This window comes from Clytia hemisphaerica, unplaced genomic scaffold (assembly GCF_902728285.1).
Source record: "Clytia hemisphaerica strain Z4C2 unplaced genomic scaffold, Clytia hemisphaerica genome assembly, whole genome shotgun sequence".
In the NCBI taxonomy this organism is placed as follows: domain Eukaryota; kingdom Metazoa; phylum Cnidaria; class Hydrozoa; order Leptothecata; family Clytiidae; genus Clytia; species Clytia hemisphaerica.
The window spans coordinates 566,630-593,713 of NW_027103734.1; the positions used below are offsets into that span (position 1 = coordinate 566,630).

At 33.4% G+C, this 27,084-nt stretch overlaps 3 protein-coding genes across 3 annotated transcripts in view; 2 read left to right on the forward strand and 1 right to left on the reverse strand.

The window, feature by feature from the left end:
- Positions 1-3,235: 3,235 nt before the first annotated feature.
- On the forward strand, positions 3,236-5,877 carry LOC136805103 (calmodulin-like). Its single transcript, XM_067061664.1, has 5 exons — positions 3,236-3,370; positions 4,036-4,311; positions 4,646-4,912; positions 5,106-5,262; positions 5,711-5,877. The coding sequence occupies exons 1-5, from the start codon at positions 3,368-3,370 to the stop codon at positions 5,743-5,745; spliced, it is 738 nt and encodes a 245-aa protein (XP_066917765.1). The 5' UTR covers positions 3,236-3,367; the 3' UTR covers positions 5,746-5,877.
- Positions 5,878-8,889: 3,012 nt separating this feature from the next.
- Positions 8,890-27,084, forward strand: part of LOC136805041 (uncharacterized) — a 39,739-nt gene continuing 21,544 nt past the window's right edge. The window contains exons 1-17 of the mRNA XM_067061580.1: positions 8,890-9,108; positions 13,784-13,858; positions 14,150-14,277; positions 14,642-14,768; positions 14,945-15,004; positions 15,216-15,287; positions 15,545-15,625; positions 15,799-15,876; positions 16,005-16,058; positions 16,486-16,590; positions 16,706-16,755; positions 17,869-18,063; positions 18,293-18,358; positions 18,841-18,902; positions 19,260-19,334; positions 19,581-19,666; positions 19,968-20,048. Of these exons, the coding sequence (XP_066917681.1) occupies positions 9,019-9,108; positions 13,784-13,858; positions 14,150-14,277; positions 14,642-14,768; positions 14,945-15,004; positions 15,216-15,287; positions 15,545-15,625; positions 15,799-15,876; positions 16,005-16,058; positions 16,486-16,590; positions 16,706-16,755; positions 17,869-18,063; positions 18,293-18,358; positions 18,841-18,902; positions 19,260-19,334; positions 19,581-19,666; positions 19,968-20,048 (1,485 nt within the window). The 5' untranslated portion in view covers positions 8,890-9,018. The remainder of the gene's footprint in view (positions 9,109-13,783; positions 13,859-14,149; positions 14,278-14,641; positions 14,769-14,944; positions 15,005-15,215; positions 15,288-15,544; positions 15,626-15,798; positions 15,877-16,004; positions 16,059-16,485; positions 16,591-16,705; positions 16,756-17,868; positions 18,064-18,292; positions 18,359-18,840; positions 18,903-19,259; positions 19,335-19,580; positions 19,667-19,967; positions 20,049-27,084) is intronic.
- On the reverse strand, positions 20,309-25,185 carry LOC136805042 (uncharacterized). Its single transcript, XM_067061581.1, has 4 exons — positions 24,235-25,185; positions 23,784-24,008; positions 23,338-23,622; positions 20,309-23,083 (listed from the first exon to the last, which is right to left on the reverse strand). Exons 1-4 carry the CDS (start codon positions 25,157-25,159, stop codon positions 20,388-20,390), a joined length of 4,131 nt encoding a protein of 1,376 aa, XP_066917682.1. The 5' UTR covers positions 25,160-25,185; the 3' UTR covers positions 20,309-20,387.

Genomic DNA, 27,084 nt, shown 5'->3' on the forward strand with positions numbered 1-27,084 from the left:
AGAACATTAAATACACCCCTGTTTCACAGCCCCGGTGGAACCTTTTTCCTCAGTGGGGATAAAAACTCTATTGAAATGTTAATGGGGATACAAATTTTTTTGTTTCCAGTGGGGATGGTTTTGGAGTGCAATTTTTAAACATGGAATTTCCCAGTGGGACTGAAATTCAGGGGTATTTTCCCACCAGAGACAAAAATGAACTTGTGACACAGGGGTGTTTAAATCTTATATAGAAAGTTTTTATTTTTTTCATTTTGCCTAAAATGCTCGGCCAATAGTTATAAATTTCCTAAAATTTGGTGATTTTTAGTACTCGTGCACTAAAATTGTTCTTAAATTTCTTTAAGAGCCCACCTAATTTGGGATTTTAGTACACATGGTACTAAAATGCTTTAAGCCTTTTTGTAATACCACCACGTCACTAAAGGTCACGATGTCTGAAATTTTAGACCCCCTGACGTGTTTACGTTCATATATCAGTGTAGTATCATGCTAAATATAAAGTTTATTTCCTGATTCAGGAAATTTTTCTTTGACACCAAAAAATTGAGGTCATTTTTAACATGCGTGAAGGTCAACGCAGTGTCAAATCCACAATTTTTCTCTTGTAGTCAGCTAGAACCGCCCCTTTTTGGTTGCTACCAAATATTTTCTTTAGAGGTCTTTTTATCAAAAGCTTTCTGATAATTTTATCGGAAATACATTTCACACATAAAAACTTTGAGGACTTTTAGGATTTGTCTGTAAACAGACACAATGTCTACGGAAATTTCAAGATTCATTGCCGTACTACGCTACGGTATACGTTACACGTGAAATAAACTATGGTACAGAGTACACATTTTTTTATAAGCAGTTCATAGCGTCAGCCTTGGTTTAGGTCCCAGGCAAAAATTAGGTCCCCCTGAGTCTTAAGTTCCCCCAAAGATTCATGACAATTTTGGTAGCCCCAAGGCTTTTGAAACTCGACCATTTGTTAAACAAAAAAGGGTTATTCAATTTAAATCGCGTTGCAGTGCAGATAAAACATTTTGTAAATTTAATATAAAAACATTGCACCGCAGGCGAAAAATCTTCAGATTCATGAGCTTTGATTTGAGTAATTGAAGCCAACCATTAAGGTGAGGTATTCAGACCCCACGTTAAATGATGAGATATCAGCTCCCCCAAGTACATTAGGTCCCCCCCCAAATATTTGAAACATCTTTAGCCCCCACCCTTTTTTGGCTTTTTGGAGGGTGTCCCCCCCCCCCCCCAACTAGCAGGAGGGCTGACGCTATGCAGTTCCAATTTTCGGGTCAGGGCTGAAAAGAATTGAAAAAGTAATTTTAAGCAGCTAGGTGTAAGCTTTGTAGAATTTTTCTGAAGATTTAAAAATATATGCAAAAACGCAGAAAACCAAAAACCTTTTTATACTTTTTAGAAACTTCAAAATATGAATTCAGATTTTTTAATCCCTATTGGGTTAAAAGTTACAGCCCTCCGAAAAAAGTCCAAATGGGCGATAGGTCATAATGGACCTAAAGTAAGGTTCTGTGCACGAGACACACATTTACCATTATGACGAATAGTGACAAAATCGAATTACGCGTGGAAGAATGGTGCTCGTTGAGAGCGTAGAACGGGAACCACATCATATCACCTTCACTCTTGAGTCATAGTAACCAATCCCTCGCGTGCTATGGGGTTGACCTGGGTGACTTCTTGGGTCTTATAATTGCTCTTATTTTCAGTTTGTGTGAGTAAATTTAGCGTAGAAAAGTCTCCCCAAAGGCAAAATTGTTTTAATTCATTCCTATAAGACTCGCGGAATTTCAAGAATTTTTCCAGAGCAAGTACATTAAAAACTTTGTATTTGGCATGGTATCACTGAAGGGGTGTTTTGGAGATAGACCACAGTGGAAAGTTTTGAACAAACTTTGTGGTGTAGCATTGATAAACAAAGATAAGCGCTTAAGAAAAATGTTCATAATATCAATATGTCATCATTTTCATTTGACGAAGGATTTCACAGGATGTATTTCCATACACTAGAAAATAATGCATGTTTTTAATCCAATAAATCTATGAAGTGGAAATATTTTCTGCTATATTAGGCGTACTCGACTCTTGTGAATAAAAACCATCGTTTAGTATGTAGAAAGTCAACATTAAATTTTACAAATTTTGAAGGAAAATATTTTTCACAATTCTCAATTAGGAAAGGTGAAAAGTTTTAAACGAAATTTGCGGTAACTACTTCTTGGATGTGCTTGAACGATCGAGGAATTATTGAGTTTGTACGCCTAAGGTATGCGTTTGAAATTGATGACCGTGACTGAAAGATCACGATGTCTACGTATCAGACAAATCTTAAAACGGGACGTTAAACGGGCTCCTCTTTTAAACAGCCCGTCAAATAAATGCCCCTTCTAAAATCGAAAAATAACGTTAGAGGGGTAATGTCGAACTTTAAGTCGGATCTTAAATTGCTCAAAGAAGATATGTTATTATAAGCTCATTCGGGAAAGTAAAAGTAATCTTATACTCGTTGGCCAGCTAAACAGTCTAATTTATATACCATCTATATCGCTCTTTTTGAAAATAGGTATTTTCAACACAAACATTCTAATGTATTTGAATCGCACGGGGTTTGTCTTTCACTAGCACACTGGAAAACTGGAAAACAAACTTATAAGAACATCATGCAGTCAAATCTTTTGATTTCAAAGGGCTAAAGCTTATTAATGAAACAGAAATACAATACAGTAAAACAAATTTCATTCCGAATATTTTTTTCGATTACGTAATCTACCGAACCTACGATTTCGAAATCTCGTTGGAAAGATAAATCTTTAAAAGAGCTTCCCAACAATCAAAAATATGACCTATTTAGGTTTTACCAAACCTGAGATAATTCAATTTGATGTTTTTAGGTCTCAAAAATTGATCTCAATTTTTCACGGTATCGAAAAATATTAAAGTTTTGAACAGAAGAAAAATGTAGCCCAGGTAGCTAAAGGGGCCTTGACCCCACGGCCGTGAGAGAATTTGCAGGTTTACAAGCATTAACTGTTGTTTACTTATCGAGTTATGTAATGCTTATAAAATCGTTCGTCATATAGTACTTTAAAAGAAGCCATATTGCTTATTAGAGAAAAGACAAAAAAACGCATCGAATTAATTAAGCTAATACTAGCTTATAATGAAAAACTAATTAGATAACAATAAAATAGGCTGTACATTAAAGACTAAAGGAAAATAAGCTCTTGCAGTAAAAAGTAGTAAATTTCTCTTGCGAGACATTAAGATCAGTTAGACAGGTCCTGATAACCATCAAGCGAAAAGAGGCTGGAAATTATTCAAAGAATCATTCATTTGAAAAACAATGGTGAGTTTACTTTTCAATAGTGTAAATTAAATTTGGCTTGGGAAATTTCAACAATTATAATAGGTATCTAATTTCAGAGTTATGGAAGTCTCTTTGAAAAGACGTATATGATTTTTAGAATCAGATAAATTTCCATGATAAATCTATGAAGTTCTTTGACTTAAATGTGAGAAGATGTAGATACAAAGCTATTAAAGGGAACATTTAAGAATCGATAATGAGCGAACTCTTGATTGTGTTACCGTGTGATGTTATAAAATATCACCAGTTTGAAAACGAGGCAAGTATCAATAAGTTTGAGTTTTTCGGATAACTGGATAAACGAATAAATGTTCTGTTCAAAAGAAGATAAGCAGTAGCGTAGATAGGAGGGGCGCAAAATTTGTGTAGGAGAGCAGATTTTTACGACACTGTAATTATCTATTCATAGTATAAAAAGATCATTACTGTGTCATAAAAATCTGCTCTCCTACATAAATTTTGCGCCCCCTTTGTCTACGCTACTGATAAGCAAGGTTAGTAAGCAATTAAAAGAGAGCAGATATTAAAAGATCTAGTATTTTTGAGATTGGATATCCAGGATTTCTGTGGAAGATCAGTGTTCAATGCCCAATCTCCAGAACATTGAAACTTAAAAGTATTCTTACCTTTTTCTCAAAATTCAGGCGTATTCAATCTTCACTCGTGACGACATTGCAGACTTCAAAGAAGTTTTCGAGTATTTTGACAAAAGGAACAGAGGTCACATCACTAGAAAACAAATGGTGACAACATTGAGATCACTCATCCCAAAGCCTAAAGAAAATGACATAACATGCCTTATGGAAAATATATCATTTAAAAATACAGTCAATTTTCGAGAATATTTGGATATTCTTCATGCGACAATTGAAAGTAATCGCAAGAAACAGATACATGATAAAAAACCACGAAGAAAAAGGGTATGCTATAGAATATTGTTTGTCTTTTCAATGAGGAGGAGCTGGCCCTCGGTTAAGTTGTTGCGCTTTTGTTGTTTTGAACTTTTGATAATTAGCTTTTTATGGCTCGGCCGTCTAAATCAGGGTTCTGTACTGAAAAACACCTGATAAATTTGTTCATGTATATATGACATCGTCGTGTCTGTAAACTTGTCCCGGTCGTTTGCCAAACTTATTCAAATTCTTAAACCATTGAAAATAATGCGATCGTTTCACTAAATATTTCCTTTATACCGAAGATAAATTAAAATTGCTTTAGTATTAGAATATAAATTTAACACTATATTATTCTTAGAGTCATTATACAAACCTAACACAAGACCAGCTGAATGACATCCGTGACACATTCACGTTATTCGATCGTGACGGTGATGGCACCATATCTGTCCACGAGTTACAAGACATGATGACGTCATTGGGACAACGGGTAAGCGAGGCAGACATCAAAGAAATGTTGGAGGATACAGATACATCAGCAGATGGTACACTCGATTACCCAGCATTCATGAGCATGATGACACGCAAAAGTGCAAACAATGATCTGAACTGTGAAATTAAAGAGGTAAAAGTTATCTTTGATTTTTTCAAGCCCATGAATTAAATCACTCGAAATTCAGTATAAATTAGAAGCCTATTTTCAACAAGCAAACGGTTCTATCTTAGAGTGATCTTGGTTTAATCAAGTCTCTCAGTGAGAAAATTGGTCTAGATTCTACATACACTATAATAAACGTACTAATTTTTTCCCATCACAGGCCTTCAAATTCTTTGATCAAGACGGGGATGGTACAATAACAAAAGAAGAATTGAAAATCTGTATGAAACGTATTGGTGAAGACTTATCTGACGAAGATCTTAATGAAATGCTCAATGAAGCAGATTTAGACGGGAACGGAAAAATTGAGTTTCATGGTAAGACTTATACTAATTATCAGAATACACCTATCAACCCTTAACAGTGCAGCCAACTTTTGACTGTTTTTGGGTTTCCAGCATCCAAGGAAACACTTCTTGTCTCCTTCCTTGTTGAGGGGACTGGTGATGAATTTACAAGAAAATAATGTCGAAATTCTTTGCCTATAAGAATGTCAACGCAACCACTCGGACTTTTTGACATCAATGCTTCCTGGAAACTCAAGCCAAGTCTCCCGCCAATTTAAAACTTGATATAAGAACTAAACTCTTAGTACTTTTGTTTAATTTGTATAAAAGATTCTGTCAGACAAAAGTTCTTATATCAGTGCTTTCCAAATCATAAATGCTTTAAATTCATAAAGTTATTACCAAATAGAATGCTTATTGATAGCAGAATAAGGCTTTTACTGAAATTATCACACATTTATTTTTTCTACTACTTTAGAATTTGCAAAGCTGATCACATGGCCAAAATCATGATTGCTCCTTGATCTTTTGTATTTTTATCTTTATGACCTTTATTTTATGAAAATGTAAATAATTATTGACATCAACATCAATATATTTTGTATTAATAAAAATCTAGTTAAATGTATTCTAATGAAATAGAGTATTAGCTTAAGATTCAATAATGAAAAGCCTATTCACTTAGTTTTCCTCCAATGTACCACATTCAACTTATGTTTTGGTGTTTGACAAAGTAGCCAAAGAATTAACTTTTAAACTCTCAATAAAGTAGCTGGTCAAACCTGCTGGACCTTACAATCTGATTGTTTTCTCTTATAAAGTTTCTTTTCAAATCTTTACTTGATGAAGGTGAACTGTCAACATTTTTCAAAAACTTCTAATTTTTGCACTCTAACTGACTCTCCCTCATAGGGACAGAGATTCTTGAATATTTACTCATTATCCACCTAAATCATTTTTCTATATTTTTAAGTATAATTGATAAAGGACAATCTGAACTGTCTCTTAATGGTAGTTGAAGAGTAATTAAATTTTATGTCTTATTCTCTAAAGGTAAGGATAAACAGTTTGAGTCACTTGAAAGTTCTCCTTCACCGAGTAAAGATGTCAATTAAAATCAAAAAGAAAAGGGAATCTAACTGCCTTTAGGCTGTACTGCCTAAATTATCAGATTTAATTCTGCCAGACAAGGATGTATAATGAGGCAGGAACTGCTAAGAAAATTGCCGATTTGCAAGAAAAAAATTCATTTTATTGTAAGGTAGTCTGACTTAGCTGTGTTTACCTCATATATAGTGCATTTAATAAAATTTCAAGAATTACAACGTTGACACAAAGGGATTTCCCAGCCAAATTTTAAAAATTGCTAGTAGTTTTTAAGTGCCTTAACTTAAGGAAGTAGGGTTTTAACTCTGAGTTTTAGCATAAGGCTTAAGACTTGAGGATCCAAAAAGCTTGTGAATGGTCTAACTAGGTTGAAAATATAACCTGGAAGCCATCACACCCCTCCCAAAATATATGATTAAATAAAGTAGAAAGCCTGAAAATATCACTCTTTCCTGAGCTTTAAATTCTGTTAAATCTAAAACCTGAAGCTTGTGCAAACCAGTGGAAACCAATGAAAAACTAGTAGAAACGGGTAGAAACTTGTAGAAAACTAGTGGAATCCAGTGGTCAAAAGCAAACCGCGAGCAGCTGTCATCTCATTCTCCATCTAGCACAAACACAGAAATTGGCTGGAGTAATTTAATATGCAGACCTGAGTCAATAGCAATTTATCAACTGATTTGAGAAAGATCACAAAAGAGGATCTCTTCAGAACTAAACTTATTGAACATTTTAAGAAAAATTAACTATTTTCTAGTAATACTTCTAGTAAAAAGTTTTCACTATATTTATTTACTATTTATAATCATAATTTAACATTTTATTGTATTCAAGATATTTAAAATTTCATTCGTTATTATCATAAGTTCAATCTCGATTTTGGCACTAATCTCAATCTAAGATTGTCAGTCTGAAAACCACAATTTTTGTCAGAATTCCAAACTTTTACATATACCTTAAATTCTCAACTCCCTCTCAGGCTTTCTTTTATTTGTTTTTATAGTTCAACGTGTAATAAAGGTTTTTACAGGACTATCATTGTATTTTTATATGTAGCAAGAATGGGCCTTCCGGCCTGATGTTATTTAAATATTTAGATAGATAGACAGATAGACAATAGGTCGTCACGTTCTCCCAAACGACTAGCTATATATTCAACATGCAGCCTAGAGAAATGTTAAAATTCGTTTTCCCGCAAATTCCTCATATTATGTCTCAATACCCTCATTCTTTTGGAACTTATCCTTAGAGGCAATCGAGCAAGAACAATAGAAAAACCTTTATTTGGCTATGTAGAAAAATTGCAAAATAGAAACTCGATTAAATTCACAATACTGATTCTTTACCCTAAAACGAAACTTTTCTATCTTGTAAATCTTTGTTACACTTCCCCATACGTAAAATATAGAGTACTTTTGTTTCCCCCCCCCAAACTTGCGATGGAAAAATGTTAAGAGTTAAGACCGCGTGTTGTCCTCGCGGACTTTCCCAGCGTAATTTATTTGTGTGATGTCATAATGTTATTGTTCTCATCTCAGATTATTACTGACTGTTTACGTGATTGGACAATGGTTGACATTAGATCGTGACGTATACAACAATTCAATGACGCGCGAATGAAAGTTCATTTTGGGTGGCTTGATAACACTCGTAATTTCTTCATTTTCCTAATGTATTTTGTTTTTTTGTTTTAGAAGAAGGACTATATGGTAGAAAATAAGGTTTTATACTATTATTTTTAAATTTGATATTTTAAATGCCTATTTTAAAGAAAAATTCGTAAGTGGGCGGAAAAATAAAAACGCTTTTGTTTTGAACGCCCGACTGCCAAAATCTTGGGATTCTGGGACTTCTTTTGAGACGGGGGTTAGACATGAAAACAAAGAACTAAGTAGAATCGTCTTTTTTAAACTTTAAATACAATGTAAAGTATTTTTGTAATCAAAAATTATATTTAACAAATATATTGAAAAGTAATAATTCGTTATAAGCAAAGAAATCTTGTGCGGAAAAGAAAGTCTTCATTTATTTTGACCCCTGGATTTTTCATTGCATATAATTTCTATGGGAAATCGAAAGTAATTTCATTTGACTTGTGATGTTTGAGAGCTTGGATGTTGGGAAGCTGCAAGAATAAAGGTAAACAAATTATAGTCTTTTTTCTGAAAGAAGAATTAACTTTTTGCTAGACTGACATGACATCCTCCTTCCTGATCCTCTACATCAGCCCAAAAATATTCCTAGAATAAAAGAAAAACTCATTCCATTCTTAATTAAATGGTTTAAATAATAATAAAAACATACTAATAACTGCTCCTACCTGCCCTGTGCCTGTGGGTATCCTGTTTACCTTCGTACCTAGATTAGATAAACGGTAAACCAGATAAACTCTTGGTGGCAGAACCGGCAAAGGTTTTGAAATTTTGAAAACGCTTTCGTTTTTTGAGCGCATGTTCTTGATTTTCGCGCTCAAATTTTCCACAGTTACCAGGTTGTCTACTAAACCAATCCGATTCGATTATAAGAAGCATTACGTAATGGTTACGTATCAGGTTAGTTGACGATTTGGTTTTACAAAAATACAATTTTTTCAAGATGGCAGATTTTTCTGAGGGAACTTTTCCTTGAAATCATCCAGAAATATGAAGTAAAATCCTTATTGCTAGTAAAGAAAAGACAATGGAAGGCTGCCCAAAACCGCGGATGATCAATTTTGATCTAAAGGAGCCAGCATCAATCGAAAATGCTTTGGAAAAGCCACTTCAGCAGGTAATTTTTCGAGTTTATAAAACCCTCTTTTTATTTGTTGTTTTTGTCAGCTTTTAAATGCCTTCACATGATAGCCTGAGGCTGATAGTAGATCAATTTCCCTATCTCAGTACCCAAGTAAGAAATGTAAATGGTGGAATTGCCTCTAATTCTGTGCAAATTCATACCAAATAAAAGACTTTTTTACCACAAAATCATCAATAGCTTTCATGAAAGTCAGAAATTTTTCCTTTGTTCAAAAACTTTATTATTGCCAATTTTTACGAGCAATTTCTAGCGCATTCACGGCATTCTGACTTTGTTTATCATTACATGCGTCATTTTGGGTCAGTGTTTAAAGGTCATAATTTGAAACTACACATAACACGCGGTTGTTTTCAGTACGGCATTTTACCCGGATCGGGGGACGTCACCCGATCGAACTACGTCGCTCATTCTGGATACGCGCGTCTCTCGATCGAGGGACAGTGTAGTCCGATCGAGGGACGGTTTTCAATCACTTTTATTCTTTCGTTTTTCTGCCCGCGGCGCAAACTTTTGGGCCGATGAAATCTCTAGTGAATATTGTAGAATGTGATAAATTTGAAGAGAAATTATTATCCCTAAATTTTAACGAATTTTAAGAGTTACTTTATAGCCAAATTTAGGTCTTTTTCTTTCTTGTTTGAAATACTTTTAGTTTTTCTCGCCATGCATCGTTCTGTGCGACTCTATTCTAATCCTTATTATTCTTTAGTCATAAATATTAATCCTCTGATTTTTAGAACGAAGTTTTTACTAATACCAAGTTGTATATTTTTTATAAATATATATTTTATTTTATACCTTTTTCATATAATCTATACTTATTTATAGTATGCCTATAACAATTCATATCTTTAGTTAAATCCAGAGAAATCACATTCAGCTTCAATATACTACTAGACTTCTCGAATCTGCCTAAATCTAGCTCTTTTTGATCTTAGTCTTTTGATTTTAGAGTTTTTAATTATTGAATAAAGCATATTTTATTTATTTATTTATTATTCATTTACTACTTTTTATTCAATTTAATATTATCATTATTAATTTTTTTTTTTTTTTTATTGAATTGTACACTATAGTTGTTTTATAATCTGTAAATTACTTAATATTTTTTCATTTATTTATTTTTTGTTCCATTAGCGAAAATAGCTTGTAAAAAGTTCATGCTAATAAAGAAATAGAAATCTGCATGAAGGTAATCTCTGAAAAATTTGCCGTCGAATGAACGTTCAAAACTAAAATTTTCACCATGCGGTTCTCGAATAAACTTACTTTTATTGAGCGACTTGCATGCGTCGTTCATTCTGGATACCCTTTTTAGAGAGCGTCGATCGATCAAGCTACCCCTTTTTTCGAGGAGGCTCTGGTTCTGGAACGCAAGCAAAACATTTAATGATGTGCAAACGCTGTATATGTAAAGGCAAACGAGCAGTTTTCTTTTATGTTCCCTGCAGTCTTTCCAAAAATCCCACCATTCGCAACATTATTTTATAGTCCTTCTCCTCTAATAAAATGGATAACTTATAATTATCATTCAAGAAGGAAACAATGACACACTCAGGGGATTTTGATTTAAAAATTTTGTCACAATAAACAGACTGTACCCTTATAATTATAAAGGTTGGTGAGTCCAGTCAAAACACAGATTTGATCTGTAGCATCACGCTTCACCTTTACAAAAAGGAGAATATTTTACAATAAACCAAGGGATATTACTTACTACTACTTTCAAAATAGAGATGAAATATTTAGCATAAACTATCATGTGCAAAAAAATTGGAAAAAATGAGGAAGAACATGTTACAGTGAAAATTAAGTAAGAAAAATATTGCTATTTGAAGAATGTCTTCTTTCTTGTCACCACAATTCCAGGTATGTTGCTTGTCAAGCAATCCTCTCAGTGAATATACAGATGTAATTATTAAAACAGATTTTACCAATATTTTTCCTCGCCTTAAAAATCTCGGAACTCGTAAAATATTTCTCATATTGCACTCGAAGTCATGCAATAACTAGTACTTATTCCATGAGGCAACTAGTTTCAAATAAAAAATATATTGACAATGAATGGGTAAGCTTTCTAGAAATCCAAACATAAATTGCATAGCTTTTACCAAAAAATAGCACTTTAGGATCAGAAACAGTCAAAAACCAGCTTTTTCCAATTTTCATCGAGTTACAGAAATTAATTCCTTGTTTGTTTTGATCTGAAATTTTCAGTAGGGGTAGCCAACATGCTTCCTTCGCTTATAAGGCGGCCTGGGACGGGGGTAAGAGAGAATTAAAGTTTCTAAGTAAAATCTTAATTATCACCCAAAAAAGTGCCTTTTTTGTCCATATCTTTTAAATAGATAGTCCCAGCCTTATCCCTCCTTCAGTACTGTAAAGCTTCCTATACCTTTTGTCCTTCAGAAAAACCAAAAATATTGGCCTTAATTGTTTGCTTTCAGCTCCTGTAGCCAGTAGTGTGACCTCCTGTATTTCTATTTTATTTCGCGCGGGTTTTTTCAATAGAGATGTCACATGACTCAAATCCCACAGTCTTATTGGACTAGAGAAAGCGAAAGTGAAATCACGCATCTGATTGGATGAAAAAATTTCCATGTGAACTGGGACCGAAAATAATTCTCATTCTAAAACAAGATGGCGGCGAGAAAAGCACGTCAAAAGCAACTGTGTAAAAATACCAGGCATGATAACATGACTCGTCCTACATCCAATATCTTCGTCTTGCCCATAGTGTGAACCCCCTTTTTTAAGTGCTTTATAGGGAGATAGGAGATTTTTCTAATAAAATGGAGGGTTTGACAGTATAGACCTAACTCTTCATACAAAAATTACGAAGAACGCATATTTGGATTTTGTACCCTATGCTGCATGCAAGTAGTTTAAGCTAAAGTCCTGTCAAAGCGGGACAAAAATCAGTTTTTAGAAGTTTGCGAAAAAACACCACATAGAAGATCTCTCAAATTCAGTATGTGAATAGAGCAGTAAAAATACAACTATTCTATTTTTTGCAAAAGTTCTAGGAATGAAAATAAAGGGATAATGATAATTGAATACTATCCACTGATGATCCGCGGCACTATCGTAAAGCTAGAATCTCTTCACATGCTCTTTGCTTGAGAAAATGATTGACAGATTAAAGTTTTTCACCTGCGTGGGAACTCATGGGCGTTCTGCCAGCGTTCTCGGCTCAATCTTCGGACCGTGCTAAAATGGTAGACTGTGATAGATCATTTCGATGGAAGTTGTTAGAAAGTTTACAAGGTTCTTAACAGAAAATCTTTTGTTTTATTGTCAATGATGGCAGTGCCGTTATTAATTTTGTTAGATCTGGCATATTGATGTTTGTAAGTGCACTTTATAGTTTTGATTCCCATTGAAGAACTGTTGGAGAATCATATTCTGGTTTTCATATCATTAGATGCTGTTTTAGAGCTTTAGAGCTAGCCTGTTTGAGATTTTAGGGGGTTCAAGTAAAATTAGGGGGATAACAACTTTTGGTCAAATCAAATTTCAATGTTTTTGGTTTTGAATGACTGGTGGAATGCTGCTGAAAATAGTGCAGGCTCGTTTTAAAATAAGTGGGATACATATATAGGGGGATGAAATAAAAATAGGGAGTTCAGACCCCTCTGCACATTATGCTTGTTTTTAGAAGAATGAGAGAAAGCGCTGGGTGTGATTTGATTCAAAGTCGTTCCATTCAGTCCGTAAAATAAAAAACGGGTAAAAAATCGGGAAATAGCTGGATTCCAGACGTATTTCGAAGAATTCTGCTCACAGGCCGCCCACTGTATGATAAAATCATTGCAATTGGAGGGTGACGAAGGAGTTCTAGCCTAGCAGTTAAACCTTGCCTAGCCTAGTGGCAATCCGGCTTTCTGACCCTCCGTCTGTTATTTCTGATGAAAAATTAGGGTCGGTCGGATGACGGGAATCAAACAATTTTATACAAACTGCCAAAAACTGTAGCATTTGATTTCGAGCTTGTAGTTTTATTGAGTCTTGACACTGTCTGTATAGGAGAATGCTGGCACAAGGTGCAAGCAAATCAGGAATACAGAGAGTTTTGAAGAAATTGTTTGGTAAACATTCCTTTCTCAAAGAGTTTGGCGCCAACTCAAAATTATTTTGTGATAGTCTATTGAATTTTTCATGATATGAATTTTTTTTACTTGCTTTGGACTTGTCAATTTTTGTTTTTATTTACCTTATTGTATGTTATGGAAGAAAATTGCTGCTGATGACCACTTCAGCCAACCTGTGTCGCAGGTGACCCTGTTTTCTTCTTGGTACATAAGTCAGTTCGGCAACAAGGGTCAAAACTTTTGATTTGTCATCTTATTGGATTTGTCTTTTATAATGTGTATGTCGAATGGTGGATATGGTTATTTAGGTGTGTGGATGTGTACTAAGTGGCAGTTTTTACACTAGACTTACACTAGAATTTGTTTTGAACTATTTCCATCAATGATCTTTACCATTGATTTTCTTGTATATTTTTTTTTTTGGATTGGTTTCGCTAGTTTTGGGTTCAGTTATTAAACTTTTTTTTTTGGAAAGGTGAGTTTTGGCCTTCGTCCAGCTTTATCAACAGTTCTGTATTGCTTTCTTCTATTTCTTTTCTTCATTTGTTTTATTTCAGTACATTCAAAACTTCTATCACGAAGATCCAAACGCATACAAAAATGAAATCCAAACGATATCTAATATGAGAAAGGTTTGTTTTTGTTGTTGTTTTTTTTATGCGGCTGGTTGAGAAGTCTATGGTGCAAGCAGGTGCTGTTGTTGAATTCAAACTTTAAAACTATAAACCCTTACCTCTTAGTTTTTCTTGGCTGTAATTCTTACTTTCATTATTATTATGACTGTTAACAAATACACTTAGTGCATAATAGCTCTTTTTCTACATCAATATTTTTTTTTAAAAGACAAACAACTTGACAAAGATTCAATACTTTGCATTTAAGTAAACCTCATTACATTTGATGAACCTCATTCTAATTCATAGGGTATTGGGAATATTCCATATGACATTCAAGGATGCAAGACTTTGCGGAAATATTTTACACAATTATATTATCTTCAATCAAGATTTCCAATGCTAGATGGAGGGGAAGCTGCAGTTCCCTTTATCTGGTATGTACCTGGACCTCTTCTATAGAGGCACCAGTTATGACCCTTTCAGGGGGCCAAGAGGGACTATGTCTCTGTCACATTTTAGCAGACTAACTTTTTTTTAAAGTCAAAAACCTGTTTTTATTCAATTAAATAGCACTTTATGGTGTTTAAAAGGTGCATAAAAAAATTTCTTTATCACCCAACCAAATTTTTACTATCTTTTCAATCTTACATAATAGTAATACATATAATCACTTTCATTTTCCTTTTGGTCTAAAAAATATCCACCCAAGATTTTATTGCAAGTTAAGCATATTAATTTTGATTTATAAAACAAAGATGCGTAGAATTTCTTTACTTTAGATTTGAAAATTGTTTATAGGTTTGATGTGTACAGTGGAGAACCGGTTATGTACAAAGATATCCGCTATGAACAAGCTTGTGTTCTGTTCAATATTGGTGCCTTATATTCACATTTGGCGGTTAGGGAACAGAGACAAACTGACGAGGTTACAAATCTATCATTTTGAATCCTCAACTGAATTTTAATAACTGTTAAATTTTATTTTAAATGTTAAAAATTTTAGAATTTTGAAACTCTGTTAGGAAACTTTCAATAGAATCTAAGTCGTATTACCATCATCATTCTGTAAAAAAATTTTAATCGTGATTTGTTTTTCTTTAGAGTTTGAAAACTGCAGTTCAGCACTTTCAGTCTGCTGCTGGTGCATTCCAATACCTGAAGGTTTGCTTGCATTATTTTTGTTGTTGATTTTTTTCAAGTCACTCAGGTATATTGTGTTGGTATTCTTCAAGTTCTTTTAATCTTTAATAATTAAAGTTATTTGTAACTCATTCACAAATGTTGTTTCACCAAAGTAATTTTTGAATTTAAAGAAAACCATACAAGCCATGATTTTGTCAATATTCTTATGTTTTGTCTTTTCTTTCCTCAGGACAACTATTTGTTATCCGAATGTATTGATATGACAGAGGATGTACTTTCACTTAAGATCAAGATTATGCTGGTAAAATAGTATTGGCTATTATAGCCAGAACCTATGATTTTCCCTTTCGATTTTTCTTCATCTTGATCTCAACTTTCTTAATAACTTTTTCATCTTCCTTTTTCTTTATTTTATTGTTGCAAAAGAGACTGGCGATTAAGTTGTATTGTCCTTTTTTTGAATTACCATCTGGTTATAGGTGAGAAATTAATTTAGACTCAGTTGGAAAGGACATTCTCTACCATAATGCTCATATTAAAATATATCTGATTTTGCAGGGACAAGCTGTGGAGTGTATCCTGGAAAAATCTATTTTGGAAAATAAAAATCCTACAACCATTGCACGAATAGCTGCACAGGTATACTGAAATGTTTTATTAAAAGAGCTTTTAGGAGATGAAATCTAGAAAAACATTACAATCATCTTGAGACAAAGCAAAATACAAATTTGAAAATCTTTATTCAATTTCATTTGCATATCTTCAAATTTTCATAGAATTTTTTCTTATCTTCTCTCTTTGTCACTTTACAGATTGTTGACACATTCAATGAGTGCATTAATTTGTTCTCAAAATCAGGAACCTCAGAGATGGACCCTGATGTCAAAAAAGTATTTCATTTTTCTATATTGTATTAAATTAGCCAGTTTTGAAGAAATGTTGTTAATTATACACAAAAGTCTATTTTTGACCTTAGCTTTCAATTGTTTTATGTCATATTTTTCTTCTCACTTTATAGATGTGGATGAAATCACTTAAAGTCAAGATAAAGTCCTATGAAACAATATCTTATGTAAATACTTCTTCTTGGAGCTGCTTTCTATAATACACAATTTATTTGAAAAAGGACCACATCCTATGCTAATGATTATAAGGATGTAGAATAAATTCTGTATACATATATTCAAATTCTTGATAATACGAAATGTGCCTTACTTTACACTCTGCCAATTAGTGGTGGGAAGGTTCCGATCATAGACTTACACTGTAATGAATTTTGTTTGAATCCCAAGTATCCTAGGCAGAATGTTAGGGAAGTATGGTGTATGTATGTATTTATGGCTCTCTTTTTTCTACACTTTTTTCTGCACAATGTTAATTTTGTTTAAAAAAATTGGTATGAAATAACATAGCCCATATCATCAAACAAACTCTGAAATACCAACAAACAACACTACAAACTACTGTCTACTCAATCATTTTCTGCTTGTTCTTTCCAGGTTTACATGAGTAATGATGCAGACCACAAAGAAAAATATGGTGAAAAAGTAACCTACTTGAAGGCTGCTTCTGATAAGATTGCTGAAGCTTTGAAATTGTCGAAGGTAAAAGCCTGTAATTATAAGTTTACTTTTCACAAAACAAAACGTCAACTAAGCACGCGTTACTTACAAACCTTCTGGTGATTTCAAAACTGAATCATATTTTCATTTTTTTCAGAGCCAGACAAATGAAACAGTCAACTTCATTGCTGATGTTGTGCAAGTAAAGTATGTTGAAAGAGATTTCACCACAACTTTTAAGACAGACAAGTCCATATATCCGAAACTGTACCCCCTAATTCAGCATGTACGCTTTCAAAAAATAGCAACAAAATTCCTATGGGAAAGTGGTGTTTTTTTGCAACTCAAAAAAATAAAACAGCCACAAATTTTGATCACAAATTTTCGGAGTGGACTACAGGCTGTCTTGAATTTATACAGCGATTTGATAAAGTTTAGCTTGGCAATGTGGCACTTTGAATCAAGTCTTTTTTATAAAATTTTAATTTCAAAAATTATTATTTTAAAATTGACTATAAGGTCTTTTCCAAAAAGTTTTAGAAACATTGCCCTCAAGGAAAAACGGGTATAATCTAAAGTAAATGGCTAAAGTAATACCTCAATTTTGAATGAATTAGTCTATGAAGGTTAAAAATAAAGGAGAGAAAATTTGCAACTTTTAATCATCTTTTTGGACCTACCTCCGGGTACCCCGGTGGAGGTCCTTTAAATTAAATCATGTTCGTCCGTCCGTCCGTTCGTCTGTTACCAGCTTTTCTCAGGATTGGCTCATTACTTTTTTCTGTTTTTTGGCACAATGATGCAAAATGATGATTCCTAAAAAGTGACGGAGCCCGATTTTCGAAAAAAAAATATATTTGGGCAAATTTGGGCAAAAAACTGCCTAAAAATAGGGTTTTTTGGACTTTGTGCAAAATCCTGTCATTACTTTTTTCTGATTTTTTGTAAAAAGATGGAGGGCAAGATTCTCTAAAGAATGGCTGAAGTGGTTTTTCTCGGAAAATTCTTATCCAAAAACTGCCTAAAAATAGGGTTTTTTGGGCCTGAATGGTTTAAGTGATTTTCGTATTTGGGGAAATTCCTTTTTACCATTTTACATTATTCAACACTCAAGCTTTATTTTTCCATTCTGAATTTTTGTACAATTATTGTCACTTTTTTCTTATTTTCATCTGATGTTAATCATTAGGTAGGTCCATTCAGCATGTTGCTTGTTTCCCTTAAGAGCTCAATGTCTTTAAGTATACAGACTTTCAATTATTTAGATAAAGCATTCCTTAAGAATTTCACTTCTGATAAGATTTTTCTTATTTTACAAAGATATGAAGATGCAAAGAAGAACAATGACTTTATCTACCACATGAAGATACCTGACATTTCTGAAATGGATCAAATCAAGGGAGTTGACATTGTCAAACCAGTTCCGTTCCTTTACAACGATAAAGATGTTGCAGGACCTGACATTTTTCAACGTTTGGTACCAATGAAAGCACACGAAGCATCGTCACTGTATAGGTATGTTGGTTATTTTGTACTGTAAAGGGAGTTTTGTTAAGTAAGGTTTTCTAATAACTGATCATTTTTTTGTCAATTTTTTTTTTTAAGCGTTTTGATACAAGTAAAAAGTACCTTATTGCAGTAATAACATTCTGAAAAAAATGCTCCGAAATTTTTTTTCTGTTTTCATGGAAATAATAATGATTTATTGGCTGATGTTTTGGTTGCAATTTTATTTTTCGTTTAGTGATAAAAAAGATACTCTTTTGAGGAGTTTGGTCAATGAGGTGGAAGAAAAAGATGTCTCATTGAGGTGAATATGTCTCCAGATTTTTTTGACCAATTCCCAAAATTTCCGCACCATTTGCCTTACTAATAAGGTAAGGAAAAATTCAGCTGGGTTATTTTCTCTAGCATTAGCATTAAAATATCTCACCATTGGCAACAATCCCTTTAACAACCATCATTTGTAACCCTTATCCAGAATTGGAGGCCTGTAACAAGCTCGATGTTATGTACCATGCTATCAAATGCCATTTCTAAGTCCTTACCCTAAATGTTTAGCCATAAACTAGTGCGGTGTGGCGTTAAAAGGGTATGGTCCTTTCTGGATGAAATTTCAGTTTTATCTTGGTTTAAAATATAATCATCATATTACAATGTTCATTTCAATATCTTAATATCGTGGGAAAGTACTATGATCCTTTTAAATGCTGAATTTTAGGTTTGCCCTGGTTGTAATAATCACCATATTACCATGTCCATTTCATCATTTTTTTAATATTGTTTCTATAGCCAATACTTAACCGCAATGAAGATAGAAGAACTTCTGGATCCTAAAGAAAATAAACTCCCAGGTAGATTTGTTTTGTTTCTTCATTATATTTTATAAAATATCATTAATAATTTGCAAAAAAATGATATAGTTGAATCTCCATAATTCGAACACACTTTGTTTGAGTTAAGGAAGTTAAGAGGCATTGTTAACTGAAGGAACAAGAAAGCTTGTTCGAGTTGAGGAGACATTCGAGTTATAAAGACTCCACTGAAAAAAGTTAAACCATTGAAATGTTTTTAAAAGACGTTGTAATTTTGAGGTTTACTTATTTGTTTGTTTTCTATTAGAAGGCAGATCTTAAGACAAAGCCACTTTCTTAAGGGTTATTTTCATTCTTACAAAAGGCTTGACTTAACCTTTATTTTTCCATTTTTAGATGACCTTCAAGATAAAAACAAATTCCTGCAAAGCAATCCTGATCTTATTCCAAAGGCTGAAAAGCTTGTTGAAGGTATCCCCAAAAATTGTCTGTTGAATGTTATATCTATTTAAAAGGCTCTCACGAGATAAAATAGATAAAAAAAAAGATAAAAACTAGTTTTTTGAAACCGACTGGTTTACCTGGCCATCAAGTACAGAGAAGAAATTTGCCTGATCATACTGTATAAAAATAAATTTGAAAATTTACAGATCAAATCAGAAATAAACTTTCAATTCTAAGCCCACTAATTATCATTTACATTTTTCTTTTGTATAGAACTTGCTGGTTTAAGTTCAGAACTGGATGGTCTTATAAAGGATTCCAAAGTGATTCTGGATCAAGAAATGAGAATTGATGCACAGGTTTGCCAATACTGAATTATTATATTAAAAAATTTGTCCCGTTTCCTAAAAGAACCACATATAGCTTAGCATATAACTTTTACAAAGATATCCTAAATCTTTTGGAATTATGATATTATATGATAGTACATAATATAAAAAAATTATCGCAAAGAAATTCAAAAAATTACTTTCAAAATATTTTCATCGTAAAACTAACTTACTCGTTTGTTTTGAAGTGAAGAACCTATTGTATTATTTATAAAAAGTTAATACTCGTTTATGTTATCAACAGCCGACTCGTTTCTTTTCTTTATATCAGGAAAATTCTGGCAGAGAAATGGGAACTTTAAGAGAATACGACAAAAAGCTGACTCAATGTAGAGATACCCATGGAGAAGCAGTGAGTGTTCCGTTTCCATTATTTTTCATCGAACCTATCGAATCCCAAATACAAAAAGAAGGAAACTTGGGCATCTTTATCGCATTTATTTTCTGTTGTAAAATGAAGCTGACCCATTGTAATCGATGTTTTAGATATTGCCAGCTTCATTTTTTTTGTGTTCAAGTCCATTCGAGTCCAAAAATCGATGTTTGAATTTAATTTATTGCTTTGTTTTAATGTTAAGAGGAGGGAATGAAGCAGAAAGTTAGAAATCTAAATTAAAGAGCTAAAGAGGATTTCAGAGAAAATGAAAAAAAAAAAAAAAAAACGTAGAGCATAAATAAAAGTTAAAATTATTCAATCATACATACATATATCTATCTGAAGATTTTCGTACGTGTCAAATTTATTGTCGGTCAAAAATATATGTCCATCGTTACCACACTGCATGAGGATTTTTATTCCCTTTTCAATTGAATAACTGAAGATTCTTTTAGCCGTTTCAAGTCTACTAGGCACCTCGATATCTTCGTCACTGATTCCAAACGTGAGATTTTTCGGTGAAAAATGTTCGTATAATCTTATATAACACTCAACAAAATTGTTTACGTCGTCACAATCAGAGTAATCGAGTCTTATGATACTCTCTTCGAACTTTATCCTGAAGGAGATATAAGGTTCTATTATGAAATGATAAATTGAAATGTGTTGCGTGCTACATCCAACAGCCCTTTTTCCCAATTTTATAAGTTCAACATCATTTTCTATACCATCAAAATAGTCAGCTTTCACACAAAGTTTTTCGATGTTTATCTCGTCAAGTAAATTTTCAACTTTTTTATATTTTGACCCGTAATTAAAGATTGTTACTTTGTGGATATTACTCAAATCGATTTTGTAATTGTTAAGGTATTCTAACTTTAACAACCAAATCATTTCATCGAAATCGATCCAAAGTCGACCACGACAATCATAATGATCTATCGGAAATTGAAAAGTTCCGACATTCGAGTTCTGTAAAAGGTGGTTGATATCCTCTAATTTTTCCGAAGTTGGTGAGTGTCCTTTCACCTGGTCAAAGCTTAATCCTTTTCTGATCACAGTGAATTTCTCTTTCTCTAGTCTTTCAATAAAGGACGAGCAATGTTGTGCTGTATCTTTCAATACAAAAGTTTCTTTGTTTTTGGTTTCCTGGACCTCGATGTAATTTTCTGGTATTTCGATCGTCTTGATGTTGGTACGTTGCAAGATAAATATCAGCTTCTCGATGTCAAAGTTCAAGGCACCCTCAATATTAACCAAGCAAAAATCCAGTTGGTGAAGTTCTAGATTTTCCTTATGTACAACATCGCAGAATTTCTCAAGTTTTTTTAAATCCCAGCCGCCCACTAGTAACTTATTATCTAAAAGAAATTCAGCAGGTAGATCTGTTTGCTCCATCTGGGTTATTTGGGTCAAAAAGTAAAGGGACCCTAAAAAGTAATAACTTTCATTGTTCACGGGATATGAATCGTCAATTGCCACATTTTGGGGAAGTTTAGATTTATCAATTAAATGTTGTCCTTCATAAACAAAACTCAGCCATTCTTCATATTGAAATTCATCTTGAAATTCATCTTCGACTTTTAACAAAGAATCGATCACCTGGCAGCTTGGTGGTAGCTCGGCAAGTAAATTGTGCCGAGTCACGAAAAAATGGGCATTCCTTTCGTCCATACGATTATAGTGAAAACCTTTAGCTTGGAAATTCTTAAAACGACGAATACTCTTAACTTCAAATCGGGATTCGAAATAAGAAGCTAAAAAATCGGTGCATTTCGTTTCATTCATGTCAATGACGACTGTCTGTTTTTGAACCATACATTTTGGTAACTCCATATTGTTTGCTATGTATTTCTTAAATTTTAATCGATTGTACAAGTCTTTTGCCTTCGCACTCAATGTTTTTGGCGCCTCGTCGGAAATCTGCTGGAGGTTGTTAACGAATCCAATAAAAAGTTCGTTTTCTTTGTCGTTTAGCATTCGTTGTATTCCTAAAAGGGTTGGTAAACAGCTTGTCAATTCTCGGTTCGACGAATACTTCGATGTAGATCTTGTAATCCAGAGGTAAACTCCAGTAAAAAACTCTTGAAAAACAAGGTGGGCAAATTGGTACGTCGGCTCCTTTTGTGCACCACCTTCGAACTTTGTTATAAAGCCTGTCTTCTCTAAGTCGAATTCAGATTGAACTCCTTCAACTTCTTTGGCTGAGAAAAGTACTTTGTTGTCTATGTAGAGTTTGGTAGAAAGTTTCATTAGGGTGAGTATGGACCTCAATATCTTTTGACTATTGACGATGGAGTAGAAGTCTAAGCATTCCGAAGAATCTTCAATACGAAAGTGGTTTCGTAGAAACACGAGCCAACTATAAAAGTATATTTCAGTTATTGTTTCAAGATTACCTGGTATAATCTCTTCATTAAATATATGACACACAATCCAAAGAAAAACTGGAATCGTACACATTTGTCTTAGATTATCAGATTCTTCAAGCTGCTTTATTAATCTCTCAGTTTTTTCTTTCTTGTCTTTGAAGAACTTTCTAACGTACTCATAAACAGCTTGCTCTGTGAATCCACAAACTTCAACAATTTTCGTTTTCTTAGAGTCCAGTAAAGTGTTTCGTAAAAATTGACAAGCTTTCGGTCTTCCGCAAATAAAAGTTTTATGTCCGGGTATACGATTTTGATCGATTAATTGTCGGACGATCTGAGCGTGTGGCTTTGCAGTCGTTGATTTGTCTTCAATACCGTATATATTGTGAAGCTCATCAATTCCGTCTATAATAATCATTACTCGGCTTCCCAGATTCCTTAAATCGTCCAAAGTGATCAATTCAAATACTTCAGGGTAGCATGTCTTGAAAAGCTCCTCTAATGTCGTTTTCTGGTCCACAATGTTGTTCAATTCTCGACATGCAAAAGTAAACATAAATTCGATTTGAAAGCCAGTGTCGAGTTCTCCTTTGGCCCACTTCAAGTTATACATCCCGACAAGACTTGTCTTTCCACTTCCTTAAACGATAGATAGTTAAAATACTTAAAACTCAATATGGAAAATTTGTTAGCTTTTGTACAAAAGCATTATTTCGATGACTATTGGAGTGGTGTATTGAAATATAAGACTTATTAGCCTCATTGGGCCATTTGGATGGTTTTTCAAAGTATACATTCAGACATTACATTTTTTATACACTTCCTAAAAATATAGATCTTTATCGTTTTTTCTGTGCATAAAAAGTCTGCAGTGGATATAAACAAAGACGAACCTCCAACTCCTCTTACTACGACAATTTCGTCATTTACTTTGAAAATTTCATTCATTGTCACGCCTTCTCGTTCTTTGAATCTTTGTTTCATCAGCACTTCGCGATCAGAATTCGACAACCGCTCCTCATACTCCTTGCTATTGAGGATGGTTAAATTGACAAATTGCTCTTCCCTTGGCACATAACATGTGTTAGACGTGGAGGGCGAGAATGGTTCTTGGACAAGCAAGTCGATCAACTTTTTGATCGTTTTTTGCTTCAATAATCTTGATGCAGCATACAACCCTGGAAACAAATAAACATTTAAAGTTTTATTTTTGGAAAGTTATTACATATAAATCATGGCGTTAATAAGTAACTTTAGAAGATAATTTTTTTGAGCAAGGTTATGAATTGTTTTAAGGGAATTGAAAAAACTTTGGTATTATGGCAGTTCCCTTCATTACCTTCGGTGATCAAAGTATTTCTCTCAATATGATCCACCATGTCGTGTCGTCCAACTTTCAATAAATTCTTCTTCAAATCCAACCAAGAAACATTTTCGATTGCTTCCTCTACGCTTAAACCTTTGTTGTTTTCTTTGCCCAGCCTTTGTAACAGTTTGTCTTTTTGGTCACCGATTTCAGATGAAACGTACTGGCGAACCTCCGTCAAACAACAATCATCATTTTCTATAAGGTTGGAGAAAAAAACTTAAAGAAACAACCCTCCACGACTAAGGATCATGCCTAGATCAAAAAATTATTTTCATTTTTAGAACAAGGGAGGCTCGAAATTTAATTCCTTTTTATGTTTAGTTCTCTTTACCGACAGTTACGCCAAAGGTTACTTAGCTATCACTGCTTCTATTGACACTTAAACAACCTTTTGGAAAATGATCGTAACCTTGTAACATACCAGTGTTTGATTTCTTCGGATCTAACGTATTGTGAAGTTCAACAGCTTGAGATATACTTTCGATTTGGCTTGCAAATTCATCAAATCTTCCATCGATATCATTGTTGATGTCGGTGATACTTTGATCTTGGCTTTTAACGGTGTTCTCTATTTCTGTGACTTTTTTCTGGGATTCTTTCAAGTCCTTACTAAACTCAGCATTTTCATGTTTGATATTAGTCACATCCTTTTGTATGTTAGCACAGTTATTCTGAATGTCGCTAACATCGTTTTGAAGATCTTGAATCCCTGTAGAAAGACCTTTCTGGCTTGATTTAAATTTTGCCATGCACGATTTCAATCCTTTAAGAACAGAATCGTGCTTTGGGTCCAGAGGCATAGTTTCCAGGAATTTTGTGTTGTATTGGTAACGAAGACCATTGATGATGTCACATCCTTCCTGCCATTTCTTTTGGAAAAGTAAAAGATCGATGGTCTTTGCATCGATATGGTTGATGAAATTTCTCCATTCACGAGCTCTTATGACGAAAGCAGCCAAAGATGTATCAGTTGGGGGAGGATTTTTGGTTTTCCAGCCTTTCTTTGGCGGTGGTAGGGTAGTAAAATCTTGGATGAGAAAAGCGATTAATGTTACATCGAACTCTGATGAGAATGTTTGATTTCCTCCTTGCGGTAGAAGTAAATCTAACTGCTCTTTTTTAAGCAATTTCTTCTTGACAAGTTGATTCAAAGTGTTTTTGTTGTTCAAAAAGAATTGATACAATGCAACAGGGTTGTCAGGGATTCCTTGGTAAGAAGGATCCTTTAACTTGTTGTGAAGCACTTGAAGTAAAGCATTCTTTATAGGATCATGTAGAAAGCATGTCAACCGAAGCCAGTGCTCGAATTCTTTGATAGCATTGGCTACAGAAACGTACGAAGACATTTTTCACCTAACCCATCCTACAAAAGAGAGTTTTCACAGTATAATATATATAACTCTCTATCTATGGAGGATTTTCAGTTTGATAAAGTTACATAACTTTCATCAATTATAGAAAAAAACATTTGATTTATGCAAACATAGCGCCTCTACAAATTCGAATGAATTTTAACTGATAAGGCGCTCTAAAACCATTTTTTTTACACAAGTCAGTACTAAGGCTAATATGATTTACCGAACTTTTTCAAAACGTGGAAGACTCAAATCTCCACTTGAGGTTTGAGTACGAACGAGAAAACACTTAGTTGAAAAAAACAGAAATACCTTCTATCAGACTCCTTTCACTTCTCTCATTGCTCTTGCACTTTTTGTCACACAAAATGATATTATAGAAAAAATGAATATGTATTATATTACATGTTTTTGAAGGATGATAAAAATCTTTGATTTAAATCAATTTGTGGTTATGAACAAAAGTAATAAAAAACGGCTTTGACTTATTTGTAAGAAATATTTCCAACAAGCTTAGACAGAAAGTTAAGGCTTATTCAAGACTATCATTTTACGAACTTTACGAATGAATCAATTTGACATTCTCGAGGGAAGTCGAAATATTACAAAACCTTTGGTAAAAATATGACTGTTTTCAAAAATAGTTCTAAATAATTTCGATAACAAGTCTCGCCGCCTTTTTTATGAAATGAAAGCGCGCCTTTGTTCATATTCATGGATTGTAATTTGAAACGGTACAACTTAAATTGCTTAACTTAAAACACTTTTAAGCTGATAGAATTATGCTTTTTAAGCTTCTCAAAAGTGGCATGAAAACTAATCAATTTTTTATTATCAACAATTTGAACAACCAAAGCGAATATAAGTAATCTTTTTCTGCCTTTAGAAAGGGACTGGAATCTAAAACACTTCTAAAATCTTATGTTCATACCTACTTATGACTTTCATCAAGTCTAGAAACCATTAACCTTTCTTGGTCTCCTATGAATAATTCTGATCACTTCAAACCTAGCATGACACAATACAAAAGTATACCGGGTGCACCAAAAAAAGTATACAACTTTGTCGAGATATTGTGAACTTCAGGATTTAAATTTCTTGTTCATTCTTTTTTTATCGTACAGAGGATGCTCTAACTTGAATTTTGAGCTATCATACATTAGGTTTGAAAAAGTAATTCAAAAATTATTTTAAAAAAACTGACTTTTTTTAATGTCGAAATTTCAAAAAAATCATCAAAAACAGCGAGCAAACTTGACACTTTTACCTTCTTTACACATAAAAATACCAAAAAATGCAACTGTGTTCAGGGGGGGGGGGCACGCAGTTACTACAAGACAGTATGACACTTACTACCGTGGTGGTACTGTATTCAGAAGTTATGAAAACAGTTACTACACAGTGTAGTAACTGCTGTTTGGGGGTGGTGCCAAACACTAAAACTAACACTTTTGGTGTAGTAAGTGCTTATATTTTAATTCTTTTTAAAGAACTTTCAAAATTTTTCACAAAAAATGAATTTTTTTGTGAAAAAATTCTTTGTTAAAAAAATATTTTTGTTATAAATGGACGAAAAAAAATTTGAAATTTTTCTCAGACCCAACTTTGAAATTATGCTTTTCCTAATTATCATTAAAATGTTCTCAACAGCTGTTAACCAAGTAAATTAAAAGAAAATCTAGCACAAAAATGGCTTTAGGTTGAAAAATAATCACAATTTAGGGTAATTTCGAGCATGTTTTTGATGATATCACTCAAAAACAGGGGTGGTACCTGGAAATCTTTTCTGAAAACAGTTACTACCAAGGTGTAGTAACTGCAAAGGGTGGTGGTCCTGAAAAAAAGTGTTGAAAAAGCACTTACTACACATCATGTCTTGTAGTAACTGCGTGCCCCCCCTGCTGTGTTCATCAAAA